At 48.9% G+C, this 23350-nt stretch overlaps 2 protein-coding genes across 9 annotated transcripts in view; one reads left to right on the top strand and one right to left on the bottom strand.

Annotated features, from left to right (window-relative positions):
* Positions 1 to 13730, bottom strand: part of PIH1D2 (PIH1 domain containing 2) — a 34338-nt gene extending 20608 nt beyond the window's left edge. The window contains exons 1-2 of one of the 4 annotated variants that reach the window (XM_077249781.1): positions 13598 to 13730; positions 7880 to 8098 (exon numbers count right to left, since the gene is read on the bottom strand). In XM_077249781.1, the coding sequence (XP_077105896.1) occupies positions 7880 to 8062 (183 nt within the window). In that variant the 5' untranslated portion in view covers positions 8063 to 8098; positions 13598 to 13730. Of the gene's footprint in view, positions 1 to 7879; positions 8099 to 8413; positions 8430 to 11022; positions 11416 to 13597 lie in introns of those variants that run through there. The other 3 variants (XM_077249778.1, XM_077249782.1, XM_077249783.1) reach the window with 3 other exon arrangements.
* On the top strand, positions 13606 to 21242 carry NKAPD1 (NKAP domain containing 1). 5 transcript variants are annotated; one of them, XM_077249794.1, is made up of 7 exons: positions 13606 to 13737; positions 17307 to 17383; positions 17851 to 17948; positions 18119 to 18172; positions 19392 to 19544; positions 19773 to 19826; positions 20474 to 21242. In XM_077249794.1, the coding sequence occupies exons 2-7, from the start codon at positions 17315 to 17317 to the stop codon at positions 20976 to 20978; spliced, it is 933 nt and encodes a 310-aa protein (XP_077105909.1). In that variant the 5' UTR covers positions 13606 to 13737; positions 17307 to 17314; the 3' UTR covers positions 20979 to 21242. The 5 variants fall into 5 exon arrangements, with proteins under 5 accessions (XP_077105909.1, XP_077105910.1, XP_077105911.1 ...); XM_077249795.1 differs by having other exon boundaries at positions 13679 to 13781; XM_077249796.1 differs by lacking the exon at positions 13606 to 13737 and adding an exon at positions 13757 to 13884.
* Positions 21243 to 23350: the final 2108 nt, after the last annotated feature.

Consider the following 23350-nt stretch of genomic DNA (forward strand, 5'->3'; position numbering starts at 1 on the left):
CTCATCGAGGAGGTTCGCGAGCGGGAGCCGCTCTGGAACATGGCTGACCGCAAGCATGCCGATACCGGTGTCACCCGTCGGCTCTGGGACGAAGTGTGCCAGAACATCTTTCCGAGGTGGGAGGACCTTCATCCACAGCAGCAGAGCAAACTATGTAAGTATTCACTTTTCAGTGATGTTTTGAGCTGAATGTAATGTATTGCATTGACCAATTTTTTTTTTTCTTTTCATTGTTGTCTTCACAGGTGGAAAGGTTAGGAAGCGGTGGCTGTCACTGAGGGATCGCTTTAAGAGGGAATTCAACGCGGAGATGCAGGCCCCGAGTGGCTCTGCAGGAAGGAAGAGGAGCAGATATAAACACGGCCAGGCCCTCTCCTTCCTGAGGCGAACAATGCTGAGCCGAGTGTAAGTATTCTACAGCCCACTAATAACCATGTTAACCTGTCTACTTAGTTTGGTTTCAGTCAGGGCTTTTTCATATCAATATATTAATTTCTTTAGTTTTTTCTTTCACAGCACCTACTCCAGCCACCGGGCGCCTGCATCTTCCTCTGCGCCCTCTGGAGCGATCCCTCCTGAGTCCGCCACCGAGGGCCACGTCGGTAGGCCCCACACCTCTGACCCCTCCTCTGACCCCTCTGTCCCCTCCACTTCATCCGCCCCAAGCAGTGGAGCATTATTGCAGCCTTCATTGCTCGCATCTGATGCTCAACAGATAGCGTTCCCTTTACCCCACCCCTCTGATCCTGCCACCTCTAGACCACCATTAGGTTCGTGGCGGCAGCGACAGAGGGGTCAGGAAAGGAGCTATGCTCCTGAGTTCTTACATCTGAATGCATCCTTCCAAAGCTCTTTCAAAATTTTGGGAGAGCAAGTGACTGCTGGTTTCAACATGGTGCAATCCCGCATCAGTGAAACAAGCCATGAAACCAGCAGTCGCTTGGATAGGCTGCATTCAGATGTAAGTCAGTCTCCGGCAAATCTTTTTTTTTCAATCCATGCTCAGGAGCATGGAAAAGCTTTCTTTTGAGCAACAGATGCGGGTAATGAATACCTGCCATAATGCTCTACTGAAGGCCCTTAACGAACCCCAATCTACCCACACATCCACTACAATTCCACCCCAGGCCCCATTTCCACACCATACCCCCCATTACCAAACCCAGCCCCAATACCCACACCAGCCCCAATACCAAACCCAGCCCCAATCCCCACACCAGCCCCATTACCAAACCCAGCCCCAATACCCACGCCAGTCCCAATACCCAACCCAGTCCCAATACCCAACCCAGTCCCCATACCCATCCCGGTCCCCAAACCAAATTTCTTCCCCAATGTTTTCTTCCTTGCCCAGCTTTTCTTCCCCAGTAAGTATTCCCCCTACCCAAACACCACCCCCCCTCTGGTCAGCCTCCTGGTTTTAGCACCCCTTCCACTGCACCCCAACCAAGTAGGGTTTCCCCACCTATCGACGTGGTCCAACCTTCCAGCCCCTCCTCCCCTCGTATCTCCACCCCACACTTTGAAGATTTATAACATTATGTACAAATGTTAAATTTTATAAAAATAATTTGAAAAGTAAAAAAAAAAAAAAATTGAAAATAACAAATATACAGTGGGGCAAAAAAGTATCTAGTCAGTCAGCAATAGTGCAAGTTCCACCACTTAAAAAGATGAGAGGCGTCTGTAATTTACATCATAGGTAGACCTCAACTATGGGAGACAAACTGAGAAAAAAAAATCCAGAAAATCACATTGTCTGTTTTTTTAACATTTTATTTGCATATTATGGTGGAAAATAAGTATTTGGTCAGAAACAAAATTTCATCTCAATACTTTGTAATATATCCTTTGTTGGCAATGACAGAGGTCAAACGTTTTCTGTAAGTCTTAACAAGGTTGCCACACACTGTTGTTGGTATGTTGGCCCATTCCTCCATGCAGATCTCCTCTAGAGCAGTGATGTTTTTGGCTTTTCGCTTGGCAACACGGACTTTCAACTCCCTCCAAAGGTTTTCTATAGGGTTGAGATCTGGAGACTGGCTAGGCCACTCCAGGACCTTGAAATGCTTCTTACGAAGCCACTCCTTCGTTGCCCTGGCGGTGTGCTTTGGATCATTGTCATGTTGAAAGACTCAGCCACGTTTCATCTTCAATGCCCTTGCTGATGGAAGGAGGTTTGCACTCAAAATCTCACGATACATGGCCCCATTCATTCTTTCATGTACCCGGATCAGTCGTCCTGGCCCCTTTGCAGAGAAACAGCCCCAAAGCATGATGTTTCCACCACCATGCTTTACAGTAGGTATGGTGTTTGATGGATGCAACTCAGTATTCTTTTTCCTCCAAACACGACAAGTTGTGTTTCTACCAAACAGTTCCAGTTTGGTTTCATCAGACCATAGGACATTCTTCCAAAACTCCTCTGGATCATCCAAATGCTCTCTAGCAAACTTCAGACGGGCCCGGACATTTACTGGCTTAAGCAGTGGGACACGTCTGGCACTGCAGGATCTGAGTCCATGGTGGCGTAGTGTGTTACTTATGGTAGGCCTTGTTACATTGGTCCCAGCTCTCTGCAGTTCATTCACTAGGTCCCCCCCGCGTGGTTCTGGGATTTTTGCTCACCGTTCTTGTGATCATTCTGACCCCACGGGGTGGGATTTTGCGTGGAGCCCCAGATCGAGGGAGATTATCAGTGGTCTTGAATGTCTTCCATTTTCTAATTATTGCTCCCACTGTTGATTTCTTCACTCCAAGCTGGTTGGCTATTGCAGATTCAGTCTTCCCAGCCTGGTGCAGGGCTACAATTTTGTTTCTGGTGTCCTTTGACAGCTCTTTGGTCTTCACCATAGTGGAGTTTGGAGTCAGACTGTTTGAGGGTGTGCACAGGTGTCTTTTTATACTGATAACAAGTTTAAACAGGTGCCATTACTACAGGTAATGAGTGGAGGAAAGAGGAAACTCTTAAAGAAGAAGTTACAGGTCTGTGAGAGCCAGAAATCTTGATTGTTTGTTTCTGACCAAATACTTATTTTCCACCATAATATGCAAATAAAATGATAAAAAAACAGACAATGTGATTTTCTGGATTTTTTTTTCTCAGTTTGTCTCCCATAGTTGAGGTCTACCTATGATGTAAATTACAGACGCCTCTCATCTTTTTAAGTGGTGGAACTTGCACTATTGCTGACTGACTAAATACTTTTTTGCCCCACTGTATATGTTTTTTGCAAAGAAAAAAAAAACAATTTAAAAAAAAGAGTTCAAATAAAATTCTGTCTGATTTAAATTCTACTCTTTGTGTGTGTGTGGATTTATTAAGGTAATGTGGTAACTAATAAAAAAGGTAAACTAAAAATAAACACCAGACATGTGAAAGGTACATATTGGTTTTATTAGCAAGAAAACCACGCTTTTGGGCCTTTTTTTTTTTTTTTTTGGGGGGAGAAACACATTTTTTACATAAACAAAACACATGGAAAACAGGTCACACAATGATGTCTTGCCATGGGATCCGCCCGACATGTGACACAAAATAATCCGCAAACTGGTCCCTCATCCTTGTAACAGAACCTGTGGAGCAAACCGAGCTGCCGCGGTAGTCCCACAAGGTTGTCTCCAATTCTTCGTCATCCAAGGAAACGGGCTCCTTTGAAAGGACAAAGTTGTGGAGCACCACACAGGCTTTAACAATTTCGTCTATAGTTGTGGTTTTCAGTTTGATTGCCGTCAGCAGAACTCGCCACTTCGCCGTCAATATACCAAAAGAACACTCTACTACTCTTCGTGCTCTAGTAAGCCGGTAATTAAATACCCGTTTGGTACGGTTTAAGTTCCGGCTACTATACGGTTTCAGTAGGTGCGGCGAGAGTTGAAACGCTTCATCACCTACACAAACATATTCCATGGCTGGTTCACTTGTTCCTGGCAGTGGTCTGGCTGACGGGAAATCGTAGGTCTCTCCATACAGGCAACGACCCATTGGAGAGTTTTTAAAAACTTGAGAATCGTTGGACCGTCCATATGCTCCTATGTCCACAGCAAGGAACTTGCAGTTGGCGTCTGCAATAGCCATAAGTACGATGGAGAAGTACTTCTTGTAATTGTGGTACTCCGATCCTGTTCCTGCCGGTTTCGCAATCCTTATGTGTTTCCCGTCAACTGCACCAACACAATTTGGGAAATGGCAAATTTGCTGAAACTGTTCTGCACTTCTCAACCAGATGTCCATGGATGGTTGGGGGATATACTCTGGCTGTAAAGTGGTCCAAATAGCCCGACATGTCTCCTTCACTATTCCGGAAATAGTGGAAATGCCCAGCCGGAATTGGTAATGGAGCGAAGTCATAGATTCACCCGTAGCTAGGAAGCTGAAAAAAAAAAAAAAAAAAAAAAATGTTAGAAAAAATTGCACAGACCAACGAGTTTCAATAAATGGCATTGTGAAAATTTTTTTTAGGACGGGACACACAATAAAACCTGCATGAAACCGGTGTAAAATAGTGGAATGGCCGCAAACAAAACAAAAATTACATGCTGCAGAAAATAGTGCGCAATATGTCAGCGCAGTATTGTCTGCAGCATGTAATATAACATTAAATATGACCAGTGACAGGAAAAAAAGCAGTTTTGCATGTCAACAAACCCCCCCCCCCCCAAAAAAAAAACCATTCTGCAGAAAATGCAATGCAATATTTCAGCGCAGTATTTTCTGCAGTCTGTTATAGGACATTCAATATGAGCAATGACATAAAAAAAAAAGCAGTGGAATGGCCGCAAACAAAACAAAAATTACATGCTGCAGAAAATAGTGCGCAATATGTCAGCGCAGTATTGTCTGTAGCATGTAATATAACATTAAATATGAGCAATGAAATAAAAAAAGAGGCTTACCGCAGGGTCACCATCAGCCGCTCCGCCGGTGTGATGGCAAGCCTCATCCTTGTGTCCTGCCTTCGGATAACATCCTCCAGTTTTTCAAGCAAAAAGTCAAATTTTTTTCATCCCCATCCGTACGTAATTGTAGAATTTGTGTGGATTGTGACGCAACTCCAGGTACAGAGTGAACTGGACACCCCGGGTCATCCGTAGTTCATTAATCGGATGTATCCAGAGTCGTCTCCGTTCCTGCAGAAGCATCCTACGTCTTTCCGTTGCCGCCTCCTTCTCCCGCACTGTGATATCCAGGCGATTCGTCTCAAATATAACGTCGGTAACCAAACTCGCAATCCTCACAAGAACACCTTCCATCGCTGCCACAAAACTAAAACCCTCAAAGATGGGCTGTAAAAACAGTAACTATATAGTTTTCCATATTTTCCAGTAGCCAATCAAATTTGGGAGCCTCCCATTTTAAAAACGGATCCGTCGTAAAAACGGATGCAACGGATGGTAAAAACGGATGCAACGGATGCAACGCATCCAGTATTTCGACGGAAACATTTTGCGGATTTGCGACGGATCTGTCGAAATGCTGTATGCGTTGCATACGTTTTTCACTTTTTTGACGCATCCGTTTTTTCGGCAAAAAAGACTATTTGAGACGGTTTGCAGTTAACGCTAGTGTGAAAGTAGCCTAAACGGTGAGATCGGTGGCCTCCACTATATTCAATGAGAAAAGGGTTTTACTTCAAGGCAAAAAATCAAATGTTCCTGGGGACTCCATGCCATAGGATATCCTAGGACAGTCCCAGAGACTGGGCAATACCAAAAACTGCCAGTGCAGATCACCTAGCACACAGAGGGGCTTGCAAGACCTTACACATCACACTAGCATCGGCAGATGCCATGAGAAATTTGAAGAACTAGTCGAAGGTACAAACCAAGTCCCAAGTGGCAGCTTTGCTGACCTGGGAATGGAAGTTAAATATCCAACAGTCCATAATGCCTCGACCATCATTGAGTGAACGTGACAGGAAGAACTACCCATGAAAGTGTTGGCCCTGTTTGAAATGCCCGGCCCGACTGACGAACCTCCTGACCTGAAACAACTGCTTTACATGCATCTATAAGGCTTCTATCACACTGGCGTCGGCCCGACGTACCGACGCACGTTGTGAAAATAATGAACAACGGGGGCAGCGGATGCAGTTTTCCAACACATCCGCTGCCCCATTGTAATGTCTGGGGAGGAGGGGTCGGAGTTCCGGCCGCGCATGTGCGGTCGGAAATGGCGGACACGACGCACAAAAAAAAGTTACATGGAACTTTTTTTGTGCCGACGCTCCGCCAAAACACGACGCATCCGTCGCACGACGGATGCGACGTGTGGCCATACGTCGCAATGCGTCACTAATGCAAGTCTATGGAGAAAAAACGCATCCTGCGGGCAACTTTGCAGGATGCGTTTTTTCTCCAAAAAGACGCATTGCGATGTCCGCCAGATGACGCCAGTGTGAAAGAAGCCTAAAACAGTTAGCTCAAGTAAGGTGAACTGTTAGCCATGCCGGGGATTGTGATTTGATCACAAACTATAACAAACGTGAGAACCCTGCCTTAGTGAGACAAGCTTAGCTTACATAAATCTAGGACCCCTTGTATAAATCACTATGTATTGTCTCCATTCCCGTCTGCAGGTGTCAGCAAACCGCAGCACTAAGAGGCTTCACTGTCAGGGTTTGTGCACACGTTGCGGATGATTTTGCTGCGGATCCGCAGTGGATTGGCCGCTGCAGATTCACAGCAGTTTTCCATGCGGTGTACAGTACCATGTAAACCTATGGAAAACCCAATCCGCAGTGCCCATGGTGCGGAAAATACCGCACTGAAACGCTGCATTGTATTTTCTGCAGCATGTCAATTCTTTGTGCGGATTCCACAGCGTTTTACACCTGTTCCTGTATAGGAATCTGCAGGTGGTAAAACGCAGGTGAAATCCGCAGGAAATACGCGGTAAATTGCATTTTACCTGCGGACTTTTCAAAAACGGTGAGGAAAAATCCGCACACGAATCCGCAACGTGTACACATAGCCTAAAGCCTCCTTCACATTTCAGTGTTTCAGTGTAATTCTATGGGACTGCACACGTCTAACCCCACAGGGTTAGTAATGGGGGTGTCTGATAGATGCCTCTCCATTGCTAATCCCTGCGCTTGATGTCAGCGGACATTACACAGCTGACATCAACCCCAAAACCATTACCCCAATTGCCAACATACCAGGGCAATCAGGAAGAGCCGAGGCTAAGCTCCAGAATTGGCGCATCTAATGGATGCACCATATCTGGAAAGACTGAGGGCTATTGTTATTAGTCTATGAGGAGGCCAATATCCATGGCACCTTCTCAGCCTATTAATATCAGCCTGCAGCTGTCTGTTTAGCATTTCTTGGTTATTAAAAATTTGGGGGACCCCTTATTTTTTCTTTGGGTCACCCCTTTTTAATAACCAAAAAGGCTATGCAGACAGCTGTGAACTGTTATTAATAGGCTGGGAGGCTCCATGGATATTGGCGCCTTCCCAGAATAATAACGCCAGCCCCCAGCTGTCTGCATACCCTTAGCTGGTTAGTAAAAATAAGGGTGATCCCATGCCATGTTTTCATTTATTTATTAGCTACATACAAGTACAAAAAACTACACACGCAAAGAAATAAATTATATGTGTCACTGACATATATCTATTATCTATCTTTGCACATTTAACACCTAAACATCTGTCATTATAATTCTCCATTCTATACCCGTACGTGTCACAATGATGATGCACACGGATGGTACACACGGACATGGATGGTACACACGGACATGGATAGCACCGGTACTGGTTTTTCCAGTACCAGAAATATCAGGATGTCTGAAAGGGGTTTACACTGTGTTGAATGCTATGGCATTAAGCCAATCTAATGAAGTCACAAATTGTAATGAATAGAACTGTACCAGTATTTTTGTCTGAAGACACCAGTGTGGTTCGGGGGGCGCCATGAACTCCCTCCCTTCTTCCAGATGTCGCTGTATGAACTTCTGGTAGCTCTGCGGGTTGTTCTCGGCCATGTCGTCCAGCATGCCCCAGAAGTGGTTGACCTGAGATAACAGGTGCTCTGGGGTCATACTCGTGTCCATCTTGATTTCTGGCAGAAAAGCTGTGGCCTTTATTCTCTAATAGAGAAAAAGAGATAATGACAAATTAATAAATGGAAAACAGAAGTCAAATGCAGACAAGTCCTGATCAACATAATAACTGTGCAAATTTTTGGACTTTCCGGTCCACACTTTTAGTGGATGAGACGGAAGTCAAGGATTGCACTGTAGTTCTATTTCCATAATTCCACGATTTGTCCTTCTTGGTGCTGCAATTTCAATGATGAGGAGTGTATGAGATGTGATATCTTGCGCTGCCACTTCTTAAAGCACAAGCAGGCGATTATGAACCAGCCTGTAATCCAATGTAAGCAAAAACAATCTAACACTCACAGACCGATGCCATAGCAGGTTTATACAGCTGATCTGGAAAATATAGAAAAGAAAGCAGAGAAGAAAGAAAGCAAGATAAAGAAAGCGAGAGAAAGAAAGAAAGAAAGAAAGAAAGAAAGAATGCGAGAAAGCGAGAGAAAGAAAGCGAGTGAAAGAGAGTGAGAGAAACCAAGAGAATGAAAGAAAGCGAGAGAAAGAAAGCAAGAGAATGAAAGAAAGCGAGAGAAAGAAAGCGAAAGAAAGCAAGAGAATGAAAGAAAGAAAGCGAGAGAATGAAAGAAAGCGAGAGAAAGAAAGCGAGAGAGTGAGAGAAAGCAAGAGAATGAAAGAAAGTGAGAGAAAGAAAGCGAGAGAAAGAGAGTGAGAAAGCAAGAGAATGAAAGAAAGCGAGAGGAAGAGAATGAAAGAAAGCGAGAGAATGAAAGAGACAAAGAAATAGAGCAAGAAAAAGAGAAAGAAAGAGAATCCATTATTTTCAAAGGGCTTCGGGTACTGTTGTGGTACCCAAACACATCTTTCTAAAAGGTTCGGGTCAGGTACCAAAACCCGAACCTCATGGAAAATAATGCATTTTCTCTCTCTTGTCTACTTGTGACTTTTTTCTTTATGAAAATATGATTACTTTTGCAGTCCCAAGCCAATCAAGTATGCTGGCTCGCCTCATGAAACTCTCCCCCATCGTGTCAATTGACTAATATCGCACAGCACTGACACAATGTGTCCAGCAGAGAAATCTCATCAATCAACTCCAAGTAGGAGTTTACTGATAAGAGGCAGAGGACTTTACTGGCATTGGAACTGCCGAGTGGACACTTGTGACCACATTTACAAAAAGTTATTTCACCCAGCAACACTAAATCAAAAAGAAATGACAGATCCATAATCTATGGGGCATACCGTAACGCCATGCGTTTGGTTCCATACAGAGATCAACAGAAGATTTTACTCTTATGGATTCAAAGAATTCAGTAAAATTAAAAATTTGGCATGGTCCATTAAATCATGTATTATGGGACCATCCTCTCAAAAACATCGCTTTTAAGGGTATGTGCAAATATTTAGTACTTGTAGAAGAAATTTCTCAACCAAAAATGTTGCATAGCAGTACCAGCTAAATGAATGAGATTTCCTATATCTCATGCACACGCTGCTTATTTTTTCCTGGCAGATCCACTGAAGTTTCAAATCTGCAGAACGTCAATTCTTTCCATGTTTATGCAAGTGAATAGGGAAAAAAAACACCAAAAAGATATTCAAAAACGGGTATAAAACACGGGTATTTTACACAGCCTTTTTCCTGCTAATAAGATTTTGGTGCAGAAATTTCTGTTGCAAATACTCAAAGTACATACCCTGCGGAGGATTACAGCTGCAGTATGTAATGCCAAGGGAGCACTGAGATGTCAGTATAAATTGGTCTTAGAACAGACAGCAATGCACGGATTGGCCGTGGGTCACGTTTGACCCGAGGTCAGTCTGTGTACTGCAATCCCATCTCAGACATCTGAATGCGTCCTAACCCATGAGAAATCAATATGTGTTGTCCAGGACTGATAGCCAATCTTTAGACTAGGTCATATCGGGTCAGTGGGGTTCTGACATCAGAGACACCATCGCTCTCAGATACTGCATGTCAGATTATATTCACTTCAATAGGAGCTGAAATGCATTAGGCTGCCGTCACACTAGCAGTATTTGGTCAGTATTTTACATCAGTATGTGTAAGCCAAAACCAGGAGTGGAACAATTAGAGGAAAAGTATAATAGAAACACATGCTCCACTTCTGCATTTATCACCCACTCCTGGTTTTGGCTTACAAATACTGGTGTAAAATACTGACCAAATACTGCTAGTGCGACGGCAGCCTTACCGCGTAGAATGATGTCCCGGTAATTATACTTATCTGATGCGGATGACCTATCCGAAGTTCCGGACAGTATCCTGAAATGGTGGTAGAAAATGGGTAAAACTAGTGTTGAGCTATAATGCTTGGATAAAGTGTTATCCGAGTATGCTCTGTTAGCAGAGTATCTTCGGCGTGCTCGAATACTATGCTCGAGGCACCAAGGTTGTATCTCTCGCGGCTGTTAGGTAAACTCTGCATGTGTTAATACAGCTCCGAGACATGCAGCCGGGGCAAGTCAAACATAGCATTCGAGCTAGCGGGGATCTGTTAGCACTAGTGATGAGCGAGTATACTCGGTACTCGAGATTTCCCGAGCACGCTCGGGGGGGCTCAGAGTATTTATGACTGCTCAGAGATTTAGTTTTCCTTGCACAGATGGATGATTTACGGCTGCTAGACAGGCTGAATACATGTGGGGGTTGCCTGGTTGCTAGGGAATGTAATCAAGCTGTCTAGTAGCCGCAAATCATCCAGCTGCGCAAGGAAAACTAAATCTCCGAGCAGTCACAAATACTCGGAGACCACCCGAGCGTGCTCTGGAAAACCCGAGCAACGAGTATATTCGCTCATCACTAGTTAGCACCCAAGCAAGTTTGGATAACACCTCGTCCGAGCACGTTCGCTCAACATTATTAGAAACCCATTTACCGTTATTGTCACAGCCCTTATGTGCCATTGGGACGGTAAACAACCAGCACGTACCAAATGTTAATAAGTGACCACCGAATCCTGGGGAAAGACGCTGGATTTTGTAGCTGCTCTCTCAGCGGTTATGGGACCAAGCAGACCACCTGTAATATGGCATGTTCACTGACCCTTTATGGAATAAATTCACTTTTGCTAGCAGTAAACTGATCAGCAATACGATCACATTCAATTTTTTGCACCATAGTGATACAGTTCAGGACCCCTGTGTGAATGACTAGGTAAGAGGACGGGTACACTTGGCACAAGGATGCCCCCAAACATCAGACAGCTCAGTTGGAGTCGAGGTGTCAATCAGCTCTACAGTCGGCCAATACAGATTCCCAATTAGCTCACATACCGTCACAGCCCTCCTATACAGCGGACCTAGCGGGGGGACTCCGGGGCTCCTATACAGCGGACCTAGCGGGGGGCTCCTATACAGCGGACCTAGCGGGGGGGGGGGCTCTGGGGCTCCTATACAGCGGACCTAGCGGGGGGCTCCTATACAGCGGACCTAGCGGGGGGACTCTGGGGCTCCTATACAGCGGACCTAGCGGGGGGACTCTGGGGCTCCTATACAGCGGACCTACCAGGGGGCTCTGGGGCTATTATACAGCGGACCTAGCGGGGGGCTCCTATACAGGGGACTCTGGGGCTCCTATACAGTGGACCTAGAGGGGGGGCTCCTATACAGCGGACCTAGCAGGGGGCTCTGGGGCTCCTATACAGCGGACCTAGCGGGGGGCTCTGGGACTCCTATACAGCAGACCTAGCGGGGGGTCTGGGGCTCTTATACAGCAGACCTAGCGGGGGGCTCCTATACAGCGGACCTAGCGGGGGGGGCTCTGGGGCTCCTATACAGCAGACCTAGCGGGGGGCTCTGGGGCTCCTATACAGCGGACCTAGCGGGGGGCTCTGGGGCTCCTATACAACAGACCTAGCGGGGGGCTCCTATACAGCAGACCTAGCGGGGGGCTCCTATACAGCGGACCTAGCGGGCGGCTCTGGGGCTCCTATACAGCAGAGCTAGCGGGGGGCTCTGGGGCTCCTATACAGCAGACCTAGCGGGGGGCTCTGGGACTCCTATACAGCAAACCTAGCGGGGGGTCTGGGGCTCCTATACAGCAGACCTAGCGGGGGGCTCCTATACAGCGGACCTAGCGGGGGGCTCTGGGGCTCCTATACAGCAGACCTAGCGGGGGGTCTGGGGCTCCTATACAGCAGACCTAGCAGGGGGCTCCTATACAGCGGACCTAGCGGGGGGCTCTGGGGCTCCTATACAGCGGACCTAGCGGGGGGCTCTGGGGCTCCTATACAGCAGACCTAGCGGGGGGTCTGGGGCTCCTATACAGCAGACCTAGCAGGGGGCTCCTATACAGCGGACCTAGCGGGGGGGCTCTGGGGCTCCTATACAGCGGACCTAGCGGGGGGCTCTGGGGCTCCTATACAACAGACCTAGCGGGGGGCTCTGGGGCTCCTATACAGCAGACCTAGCGGGGGGCTCTGGGGCTCCTATACAGCGGACCTAGCGGGCGGCTCTGGGGCTCCTATACAGCAGACCTAGCGGGGGGCTCTGGGGCTCCTATACAGCAGACCTAGCGGGGGGCTCTGGGACTCCTATACAGCAAACCTAGCGGGGGGTCTGGGGCTCCTATACAGCAGACCTAGCGGGGGGCTCCTATACAGCGGACCTAGCGGGGGGCTCTGGGGCTCCTATACAGCGGACCTAGCGGGGGGCTCTGGGGCTCCTATACAGCAGACCTAGCGGGGGGTCTGGGGCTCCTATACAGCAGACCTAGCAGGGGGCTCCTATACAGCGGACCTAGCGGGGGGGCTCTGGGGCTCCTATACAGCAGACCTAGCGGGGGGCTCCTATACAGCGGACCTAGCGGGGGGGCTCTGGGGCTCCTATACAGCGGACCTAGCAGGGGGCTCCTATACAGCGGACCTAGCGGGGGGGCTCTGGGGCTCCTATACAGCAGACCTAGCGGGGGGCTCCTATACAGCGGACCTAGCGGGGGGGGCTCTGGGGCTCCTATACAGCGGACCTAGCAGGGGGCTCCTATACAGCGGACCTAGCGGGGGGGCTCTGGGGCTCCTATACAGCAGACCTAGCGGGGGGCTCCTATACAGCGGACCTAGCGGGGGGGCTCTGGGGCTCCTATACAGCGGACCTAGCGGGGGGGGCTCTTATACAGCGGACCTAGCGGGGGGGCTCTGGGGCTCCTATACAGCGGACCTAGCGGGGGGCTCTAAGGCTCTTATACAGAGGACATCTGCTTGTCTGGGGATTTACACATCGCCTCTGGTAACATTTCTGTCACTGTGCTATGGAAGGTCTTTGAGGAAAAGCGCCACGTCCTTCTTGTCAGATTCCCGCCTAAACTGCCGCTGACGTCATGAGGCCGTCACGTGACCGCCACTCTAGAGCAGCCGTTTGGTCACGTGACGCGGTTGGAGCCGGTAACGGTTTTGTTTTGTTTCTTGCGCCGCCGTCCAGCGTTACCAGGATGAATTCTGCGCCGTGTGTAATTGTATGAAGGAAGGCGGCGGATTTACACCCGGTGTGAGGGCGGCCAGTTATACTCACGAGCTCAGTCCAAGAGGCAAAGCAGAGCCGCTGGGGTTACTATGGAAACTTGAACGCGGTGCAGCAGTCAATTAGTTCCCCCTTACAACTAGAGCTTCACACAACAGGTTCCGCTCCCGGATCTGTGCAGCAGCTGAGAGGTATTTCCGGAAGGAACGGGAAGCGCCGACCCTGGGGGCCTGAGGTGGGAGACTGCGGCCCTGTCATAGTGACAGTGTGTGTACAGCGCCGCCGAGCGGACGTCACCGGGACTGAGCGGTGCTGGGGTGTGGAACGGAGTGCTCTGTGTACGGACGGGGAGGTGCAGAGGGAGGGGTGATGGCATGGAACTGCTGGGTGAGCACAGGGCGGACGTGTATGGGGGCTGCTGTGTGTGTATGCTGCTCTAATGTGTGGGTGCTATGTGGGGGCTACATGATGAGCCCCTGGTATATGGAGGGGGTACATGACGGGCCCCCAGTATATGGGGGGTACATAACGGGCCCCCGGTATATGGGGGGTACATGATGAGCCCCCGGTATATGGGGGGGTACATGATGAGCCCCCGGTATATGGAGGGGGTACATGATGAGCCCCCGGTATATGGGGGGGTACATGATGAGCCCCCGGTATATGGGGGGGTACATGACGAGCCCCCGGTATATGGAGGTGGTACATGACGGGCCCCCGGTATATGGGGGTGTACATGACGGGCCCCCGGTATATGGGGGTGTACATGACGGGCCCCCGGTATATGGGGGTGTACATGACGGGCCCCCGGTATATGGGGGGTACATGACGGGCCCCCGGTATATGGGGGGGTACATGACGAGCCACCGGTATATGGAGGGGGTACATGACGAGCCCCCGGTATATGGGGGGGTACATGACGAGCCCCCGGTATATGGGGGGGTACATGATGAGCCCCCGGTATATGGAGGGGGTACATGACGAGCCCCCGGTATATGGGGGGTTACATGACGAGCCCCCGGTATATGGGGGGGTACATGATGAGCCCCCGGTATATGGAGGGGGTACATGATGAGCACCCCGGTATATGGGGGGGTACATGACGAGCCCCCGGTGTATGGGGGGTACATGATGAGCCCCCGGTATATGGAGGGGGTACATGATGAGCACCCCGGTATATGGGGGGGTACATGACGAGCCCCCGGTATGTGGGGGAGTACATGATGAGCCCCCGGTATATGGAGGGGGTACATGATGAGCACCCCGGTATATGGGGGGGTACATGATGAGCCCCCGGTATATGGAGGGGGTACATGACGGGCCCCCAGGATATGGAGGGGGTACATGACGGGCCCCCAGGATATGGAGGGGTATATGGAGGGGGTACATGATGAGCCCCCGGTATATGGAGGGGGTACATGACGGGCCCCCGGTATATGGGGGTACATGATCCCCCGGTATATGGGGGGGTACATGATGAGCACCCCGGTATATGGGGGGGTACATGATGAGCCCCTGGTATATGGAGGGGGTACATGATGAGCACCCTGGTATATGGGGGGGTACATGATGAGCCCCTGGTATATGGAGGGGGTACATGATGAGCCCCCGGTATATAGAGGGGGTACATGATGGGCCCCTGGTATGTGGGGGATGGATACGTGATGGGCCCCTGGTATGTGGGGGATGGATACATGACGGGCTCCCGCTATGAGGGGGATGGATAAGTGACAGGCCCCTGGTATATGGGAGATGGATACGTGATGGGCCCCATATATGTGGGGGGTACGTGTCTGGCCCCATATGTGAGGGTGTATGTGCAACACCCGCTAGATCCATGGGGTACTCAGAACCGGTCGGACGGTTCTTAAAGGGGTGGTAACGGCAGCGGTGGCCCTGGGCGTGCAGTGAAATATTTAAAGGTAGATCTGTGTATGAGATTAAAGTCTATGGGGGATAAGGGGACTGTTCATGACGCCACCCGTATTGTTCGGCCAGGAAAAGCCGACGCTGCAGTTCAGATCCACTGGGGCAGACGGTGACGCAGCGGAGTTGTTACAGCTCTCCGGGGGTAGAGCGAGACCCCAGGGCAAATAAAGGTGTTAAAGGGAACCTGTCACCCCCAAAATCGATGGTGAGCTAAGCTCACCGTCATCAGGGGCTTATCTACAGCATTCTGTAATGCATTCTGTAATGCTGTAGATAAGCCCCCGATGTTACCTGAAAGAGGAGAAAAAGAGGTTAGATTATACTCACCCAGGGGCGGTCCTGCTGCGGTCCGGTCAAATGGGTGTCTCAGGTCCGCTCCGGCGCCTCCTATCTTCATTCCATGACGTCCTCTCCTGGTCTTCACACCGCAGCTCCGGCGCAGGCGTACTTTGTCTGCACTGGTGAGGGCAGAACAAAGTACTGCAGTGCGCAGGCGCCGGGACTCTCTGATCTTACCGGCGCCTGCGCACTGCAGTACTTTGCTCTGCCCTCAACAGGGCAAAGTACGCCTGCGCTGGAGCCGCAGCGTGAAGACCAGAAGAGGACGTCATGGAATGAAGATGGGAGACGCTGTACCGGACCTGAGACACCCACCGGAGCGGGACCGCCCCTGGGTGAGTATAATCTAACCTCTTTTTCTCTTTTAGGATACATCGGCGGCTTATCTACAGCATTACAGAATGCATTACAGAATGCTGTAGATAAGCCCCTGATGCCTGTGAGCTTACCTCACCATCGATTTTGGGGGTGACAGGTTCGCTTTAAGTAAGATCGCTGATGGATGGTAGCAGTGCAGGGCTAGTGTCCCAGGAAGGTATTGAGAGGACACAGCAGGGTGCAGTCTTCACGTTTTACTCACAGTTCTCAGAGTATGGTACTCGGCCGGGTGCTGTGTCTTCCGGGTCAGTGGTCCAGCCAACTCTCCGGTAGCTTGGGGAACTTATCCAGGACCCCCTTCGTGTGTTTCCCTTCCTGGTCGACTCATTTCTCTGGATTCCACTTCTCCTGCCCTGCGCCTCACACACAGTGTCCTAAGCTGGTCGCCGCGGGTCCTGTCGGGCGACGTCCTCACTGTCCCCTTCACCCTCTATGGCTCCCTTTTTAGCGAGACATGTGTGGAACCGGCTGTCGCACTTGCAGACACGACATCCTCCTTATCTCTAGCTGGGACTTGTAGTTCCTCCACTAGTTCAGGGCCGGTCCCCTACTGCGACCTGGTCCCTCCACCTGACAATGGTCAGCGTGGATGCGGGCCCCACGGGTGGGTTCCACAGTTCCCGTGCCCCTAGGACCCCTTGGTTCCTTCTGGGAGCTTCTTTCCCTTTACACTCTGTTGTTCTCTCGTGCTGGGACGAGCTCCTCTTAGCTCCAACTTCCTCTCTCTCTCTCCTACTACTCTCCTTCACGTCCCCTTCTCCCTCCACACCTTCTACCTAATCCCTCCCTGGCCTGGAGAGGTCTAGTGTCAGGGTTCTGTATAGTGTCCCTCCTTACCACAGAGTTGGGGCAGCACACCTCTGGCTGAGGTGCAGTACCTCTGTGGCAACTGGACCCTCAGGGGTGCTACAGATACATGACGGGTGTGGGGGAGGAATATGTGACCTGCCTCACTATGTGAGGGGATATGTGAGCGACGCCGTTATGTAGGGGGAGAGAGTACTTGTGTAGGACTTTGATTTGTGTGTGGGGGGTCACTTGTCCCTGTGGTGTGGGGGAGACGCGTCCGGCTGCAGGACGGATGTAACGTCTCTAGTTACATTTCACATCTTAGGTTCTGGGATGTCCCGAGTGCCTCTTGGAAAAGTTCTGCTGAGAAATGTTATCCGGCATACAGACGCACATAACAAGGTTAGTGATCCCGTCCACAGCACATAATGCTCCACCAATAGTTGTCAATCTGTGTCTGAAGCAGGTGCGTTACTAGATAGGAGCTGGATGCAGACAGGAACAGGTGAGGACCAGGTGCCGCGGCGGGACCACCATTCTGTGCTGTGTAATAAGGCGCTCGTCGGCCTCGCTGCTCCCCCCCATGTGCACTCTGCTATGCTTGCAGCATAACCGGACCCTCACCTGACAGCAGGAGAGTGGCAGGACTTGCAAGGAAGGGATTTTCCCACAGCTGGATGCTGCATCTTTGGTGTATACACACGGACCCTTGGATTGTATTTTTTTCACCCACCATCTTTAGTTAGTGCACCCCCTGTTTGCTTTCCTCCCTCCTGTTCGCACCCACTTAGGACCCGTGAGACCACAGCAAAATACAAGATCTGATAACGTAAAAAATTGTGTTTTACCTTCGTGTTTAATGTATTTAGATCCAAGAAGAAAGTGAGATGTGGAAGATTCGGGAAATGGAGAAGCAGACGGAAGATTCCAGGACAAAGCGGAGACGCGTGTCACCAGACGTTAACAGGTCAGAGATGGACACTGTCAGTGTTGGGCAGGGCCACACTGAGGTGTGAACACTTCTTTGCATCTCTAGTTTACAAGAATTTGGTGTAAACATCTTCTCTTTGCTCACTGAGCATCCAGATGTAATTTGTTATTTCTGTGTGTGGTTCTGACTCTGCCTCTCCTGTACAGATGGGATCACAATGGCTATAAAGAGCTGTATCCAGAGGAGTTTAATGATAACAGGTAGGTGTCTCCCTCCATCATCACGGTAATTTCTGTTTATCAAGGACGTTCTCATCATTGAAATGCAGTTGACTTCAGCACCTGTTCCTTTCGCTTTTGCACTGGAGGCAGAACCTAGTGCTGAGGTGTAAGGCTGGTCTCTGTAGTGAGCGAGGCCCTGCTGTGGTATCAAACCAAGAGCCATTAATCAACTGTAGAGGACTGTGTGTGTCCGGTCTAGGGTCCCCCTACAGTGCGCGTCAGATCTCGGGTCCCCCTACAGTGCGCGTCAGATCTAGGGTCCCCCTACAGTGCGCATCAGATCTAGGGTCCCCCTACAGTGCGCGTCAGATCTAGGGTCCCCCTACAGTGCGCGTAAGATCTAGGGTCCCCCTACAGTGCGCGTCAGATCTAGGGCCCCCCCTTCAGTGCACGCCAGATCTAGGACCCACCTTCAGTGCACTTGTGGGAACAGCAGTCGCTGGAGTAAAACTGTATTTCAGAAGTCATTCTGCCACTTACAGGTGTGTAGAAAAATAAAGGGTAAATAGCATTATGGAGGTGCATAGACTTTGTACTGAAAAAGCAACTTCTGGGTGAAAATGAACTTTATTCCTCCCAGGAGCCACCGGCTTTCAGTCATAAAGGTGCAGCTGCTTCAGTCACCGCTCAGTACATAGTGATCGGCGGCTATAAGCGCGACTCTGCTGAGTCCGCTGTCAGTCAGTGTGCCAGGGCGTGATTACGGCAGCTGAACGGTGATTAAAGCCGCACCGGCGGCACGCTTCTATGACTGAAAGCCGGGAGGAATAAAGTTTTTAAAAATAAAGTGGCAACCGGTCACCTTCATAACGTTATCAATCTGATTAACCCTATATCTGTAGGTAAATATTGTTATTGGAGCTGACAGGTTCCTTTTTAAGCTGTGGACAAAAGCAAAACAAAAACTATTGCATTTGCCCCATCACTGGGAGCATATCCTTATCGGTCCAGGCGGTTTGGGCTTCTGGCGTATCCCTGTATGTTTCACCCTCCTGAAATCGTCACGCACTGGAGGATCCACATGCATAGATCTCAAAAATCATTCCTGTCGGCTTGTTCGTCAACTGGAGTAGTTGGTGTCGTGTCCGGTCTAGTATTTAAGAAATCGCTCCATGAACTCGCCCTATAGTGGTCGACCTTGGGAAAATAAAATGTCTGGAAAGTGCAATAATTCTACCAGAGTGATATTTAATGTTAGGAGCCGCATGAGATCTGATGGGTTTGATGCTGAAGGAGGCAAAGAAGTTGTGAGAAAGGAGACTGCTGAAGAAGTGACTCCGAGACCGGCCGCGCTGAGCGTGCGAGCCCTCACCAAGAAGTACTACGAGTGTGAGTCCAGCATTCCTGACCGGTGAGTGTTCTCCTTTTAATCCAGCGTGGACATGTATGAAATATATCACAAGCTCTACGTTTATCTCCTGGTAATATTGGCCTCAGTGTCAGTGGCTTCTGATGTAACCGTTGCATTGACAATCAGGTTATCATTATGGATGCTGCATAATCTGAATAAAAATGCAAAAAGTTTGTGGGAAAAAAAAAAATTCTTACAGTAAACCTTCATATTCTTACTTTTTTCCAGGTGGGGACATAGCGGTTACAAGGAGCTGTATCCGGATGAATTCGACACAGACAGGTATGTGTGGAGACACAAGAAGTTATTAAAGTTTATTATGACTTTTATGGAGTAAAGTAGTGGAAGAACAGGGGACATTGCAGTTTGACATCTCTCAGCCAATGGGGAGCAAAAATAAACCGCCCATTGCTTATTTGTCATTCGTGCTGTCACCCCTTTGTTTTCTTTTTTTTCTGGGGGCAGAGTGAATTGGAGAGCGATTGTATGATCTCAGCCAGGTATGTTTGACTCTGAAATGTTGTGGCATTTCAGGGAAAAACATACTTTAAAAGCCACCGGGAACCGAGCAGAACAGGTGACTAGTTGGAAAGCCCGGTTCTTGGTGGCTTCTCCTCTGGAGTAATGGGTCTCTCACTGCCTGCGTGTAAAGGGACAGACCGGTCAGTCATTAGACAGATATGTTGTTGGTTTTCCAGTCCAGGATTATTTTTTATGAGATTTTCATGAAATCTGCCACTGTAGAAAAAAAAAATCCAAAGCATAAATTGAGCGGAGCTGTGGATTTCATATCTACAACTTGTCAGTTTACGTTACGGATTGTCACCAAAGATTTCACCAAGGGTAAAATCGCAGCAGAAATCACAATAGATGCATCCCGGCTACAGGTACCAGTATTGAAAGGTAATGACTTGTGCTTCTTTTGGCAGTGATGAAGAGGAAGGGGGAAGCAAAAGAACAACCAACGGAGACGAGAAACCCAAACACAAAGGCCAGAAAGAGCAAGAATCTCATAAACGCAAACGATCCAAAAAAACTCATAAGAAAAAGCAGAAGAAGCGATCACACAAAAAGTTGAAGAAAAGGAAAAAAGAGCAGGAGGACAGCACAGAGTCCTCAAGTGACAGCGACAGCTCGGACCACGCGGAAAAAAAAGCAAAGAAATCCAAGCGCAAGAAGAAAACTCGGAAAAAGACCTCGAAGAAGCAGCCGTCCTCCTCTGGGCAGGACAGCGACGCCTCCAGCAACGAGATGAGCCGATCCGAGGATCACGATACACAGGAACATAAGGAACGAAGGACTGAAAAATCCAGCAGGAAACATCACCGGAGAGCAAAATCGAAAAAAGACTCAGAGATGGAAGCCAGGAAAAGCCGGAGGACCAACTGGAAGGTGGCCAAAGATGAGAGCTCGGAAAGTTCTGACGACGACTAGCTAGGACACTCCGCCTCAGACTGATTTACCATAGGAATAAGGAATGGTTTATTCTTCGGCGATTTCATATGTGCAATATGACTTTTTTTTTATAAATATATAAAAATATGGATATGGAGCGTTGGTAATTTCCACTCTCTGGATTGGAGGACTTGTACAAAGGTGTTTGAGTCGGTATGCAACTTTACAAGCGTCTCCTTCCTAGGAAATATTTTGTAGCATAGGAGTTATTGTGCTGTGGAATAAACGTGACGTAGAAGCTCGGCCATGACCTGATTATTACTAATGGTGAATATGTGCACACGGAAAGGTCATGTGTCAGATTTTCAGGGCTAAAATCGGCTGGGTCACCGTACTGATATTGTGGGCGAGACATTACAAAAGTTAACGGTGGAGAAATCGACCTACAGATTTTCACAGCCTGTCAAAGTAGGGTGCACACTTTCAATCTGGAATTGTTGAGTGGAAAATCTGCAGCATTTCCGCAAACGAGTCCACATGATAATTTGCCCAATTCGGTGCAAATTTTGCTGCAGTAAACTTAGAACGTGTGAGGGTATGTGCACACGATCTGTAATTGCTGCGGGTTGTACTTGTGCAGCGTCCAGCACGCAGCGTCCAGATGTTACAGCATAGTGGATGGGATTTCAAGAAATCCCATGTCCACTATGCGTCCACAGACGCCTTTGGCTCAACCGCGGAGACAGACATGCGGCGCATCTTTCCAGACCACAGCATGACAATTTCTCTTGCGGAGGGGTGAGTCTCCGCAAGAGAAATTTCACCCGTAGAATGTATTGAACTCGGTGAATCCGCACAGTGCAGTGATCCCATGCGGATTCACCTGCATTCAATAGACTGCAGCACTTTGGACGCAGCATATATGCATTGCCTTCAAAGTGCTGCTACTTCCGGATCGTGTGCACCCGGCCTGAGTCCTGTCTGTTACATACTAATAGTCCAAAGGGGATGCTTTCCGTTCCATCGCTTTCAGTTATCAGATACAATACCAGACAAAGCCATGAGCAAGAATGGCTCAACTTCTGAAGTAAGTAAACTACCTTTTTATGTTCCTAATCGTGTACACCCCTTGGTAGAGCTGGATGGTATACAGACATTTCTAAAAACTATACAGGGAGGAGCTAAAATACTTCATGACCTTTTTTTTTGCGCCCTTGTATTAAAACATTCTACGCCGTCACATGCTTATTTTTGTCACATGCTTTGCTCCCCTTGTGTCTGAATCCAGGGTAGTCAGACCCCCTACCCTCACTGTGCAAGCAATGGAGCCTCATCTCTGCTGACCACCATAAGGGCCAAAGGTGTATAACTGTATAACATGACGAACTGAGACCCCCAACTATCACATGTAGTTTATAGCTCTAATTTCCTATGGGGTAGAGGCGTCTTTTAGGTGACTGTAACGTCCGCCCCCATTAATAATGACTGTTTAACCTTTTACTGACCAGGCAATTCTGCATTCTTGCTTTTTTTTTTTTTTCTCCCCTAGAACCAGAACTTATTTTCTTGTCCGTGCGCACAGCCATACAAGATTTTTTTTTTTTTCTTTGTGGGTGAAGTTTTAGAATGACGCCATTGATTTTACCCATGTAACGTACTGAAAAAACGGAAAAAATTCCAAGTGAGGTGGAAAAAAAATTCCATTGTTTCTCCTACGCCTCATTGGGGGACACAGGACCATGGGTGTTATGCTGCTGCCACTAGGAGGACACTAAGTAATACAGAAAGAATAGCTCCTCCCCTGCAGTATACACCCTCCTACTGGGCAATATTCAACCAGTTCTTGCTTAGTGTCTGTAGGAGGCACTTAAGTCTGTTTCAGACCCCAACGTTTTTATTTTCTTTTGGATTTTCTGTAAATTTTCATTTTTTAATTAACGGAGTGAAGGGGGCGACGGATTCCTTTCAATGGTCCGCTCTCCCCCGAACCATCAACAGGCGAGCACGCGGAGTATACCTCCCCGTACCGCTCCTCCGACGAATGGGGCACGCATAATCTACTCTAGGGCGACGGTTCCTATACGGTCCCGATCTTCCCCTGTAAGAGGGCGAGTACATAGAGTTCTGGGCTCCACCACATATCAAGGCCCTCACCTGATGGCGTCATGTAGTCTCCACGACAGCTGTAAGTCCCCTGTGGCAGGCACAGATGAAGATGAACAGAGGGTCCTCTCCATCCCCCGACAATGGGAGGCTGGATTGAGCTCATACCCTCGCAATGGAGGCTGCATTCCCACTCGGTAGCGGTGAGTAGTTCCCTTCCTCACGCTGCCTGCGTGGGAAGGTGCGGTTCTGGTCCCCGGGGAGAGGTGCCGCTGGCTGGATGCCAGCGGCGGTCATCCTGCGCTCCA

This window comes from Ranitomeya variabilis, chromosome 4 (genome assembly GCF_051348905.1).
Source record: "Ranitomeya variabilis isolate aRanVar5 chromosome 4, aRanVar5.hap1, whole genome shotgun sequence".
Classification (NCBI taxonomy): Eukaryota; Metazoa; Chordata; class Amphibia; order Anura; family Dendrobatidae; genus Ranitomeya; species Ranitomeya variabilis.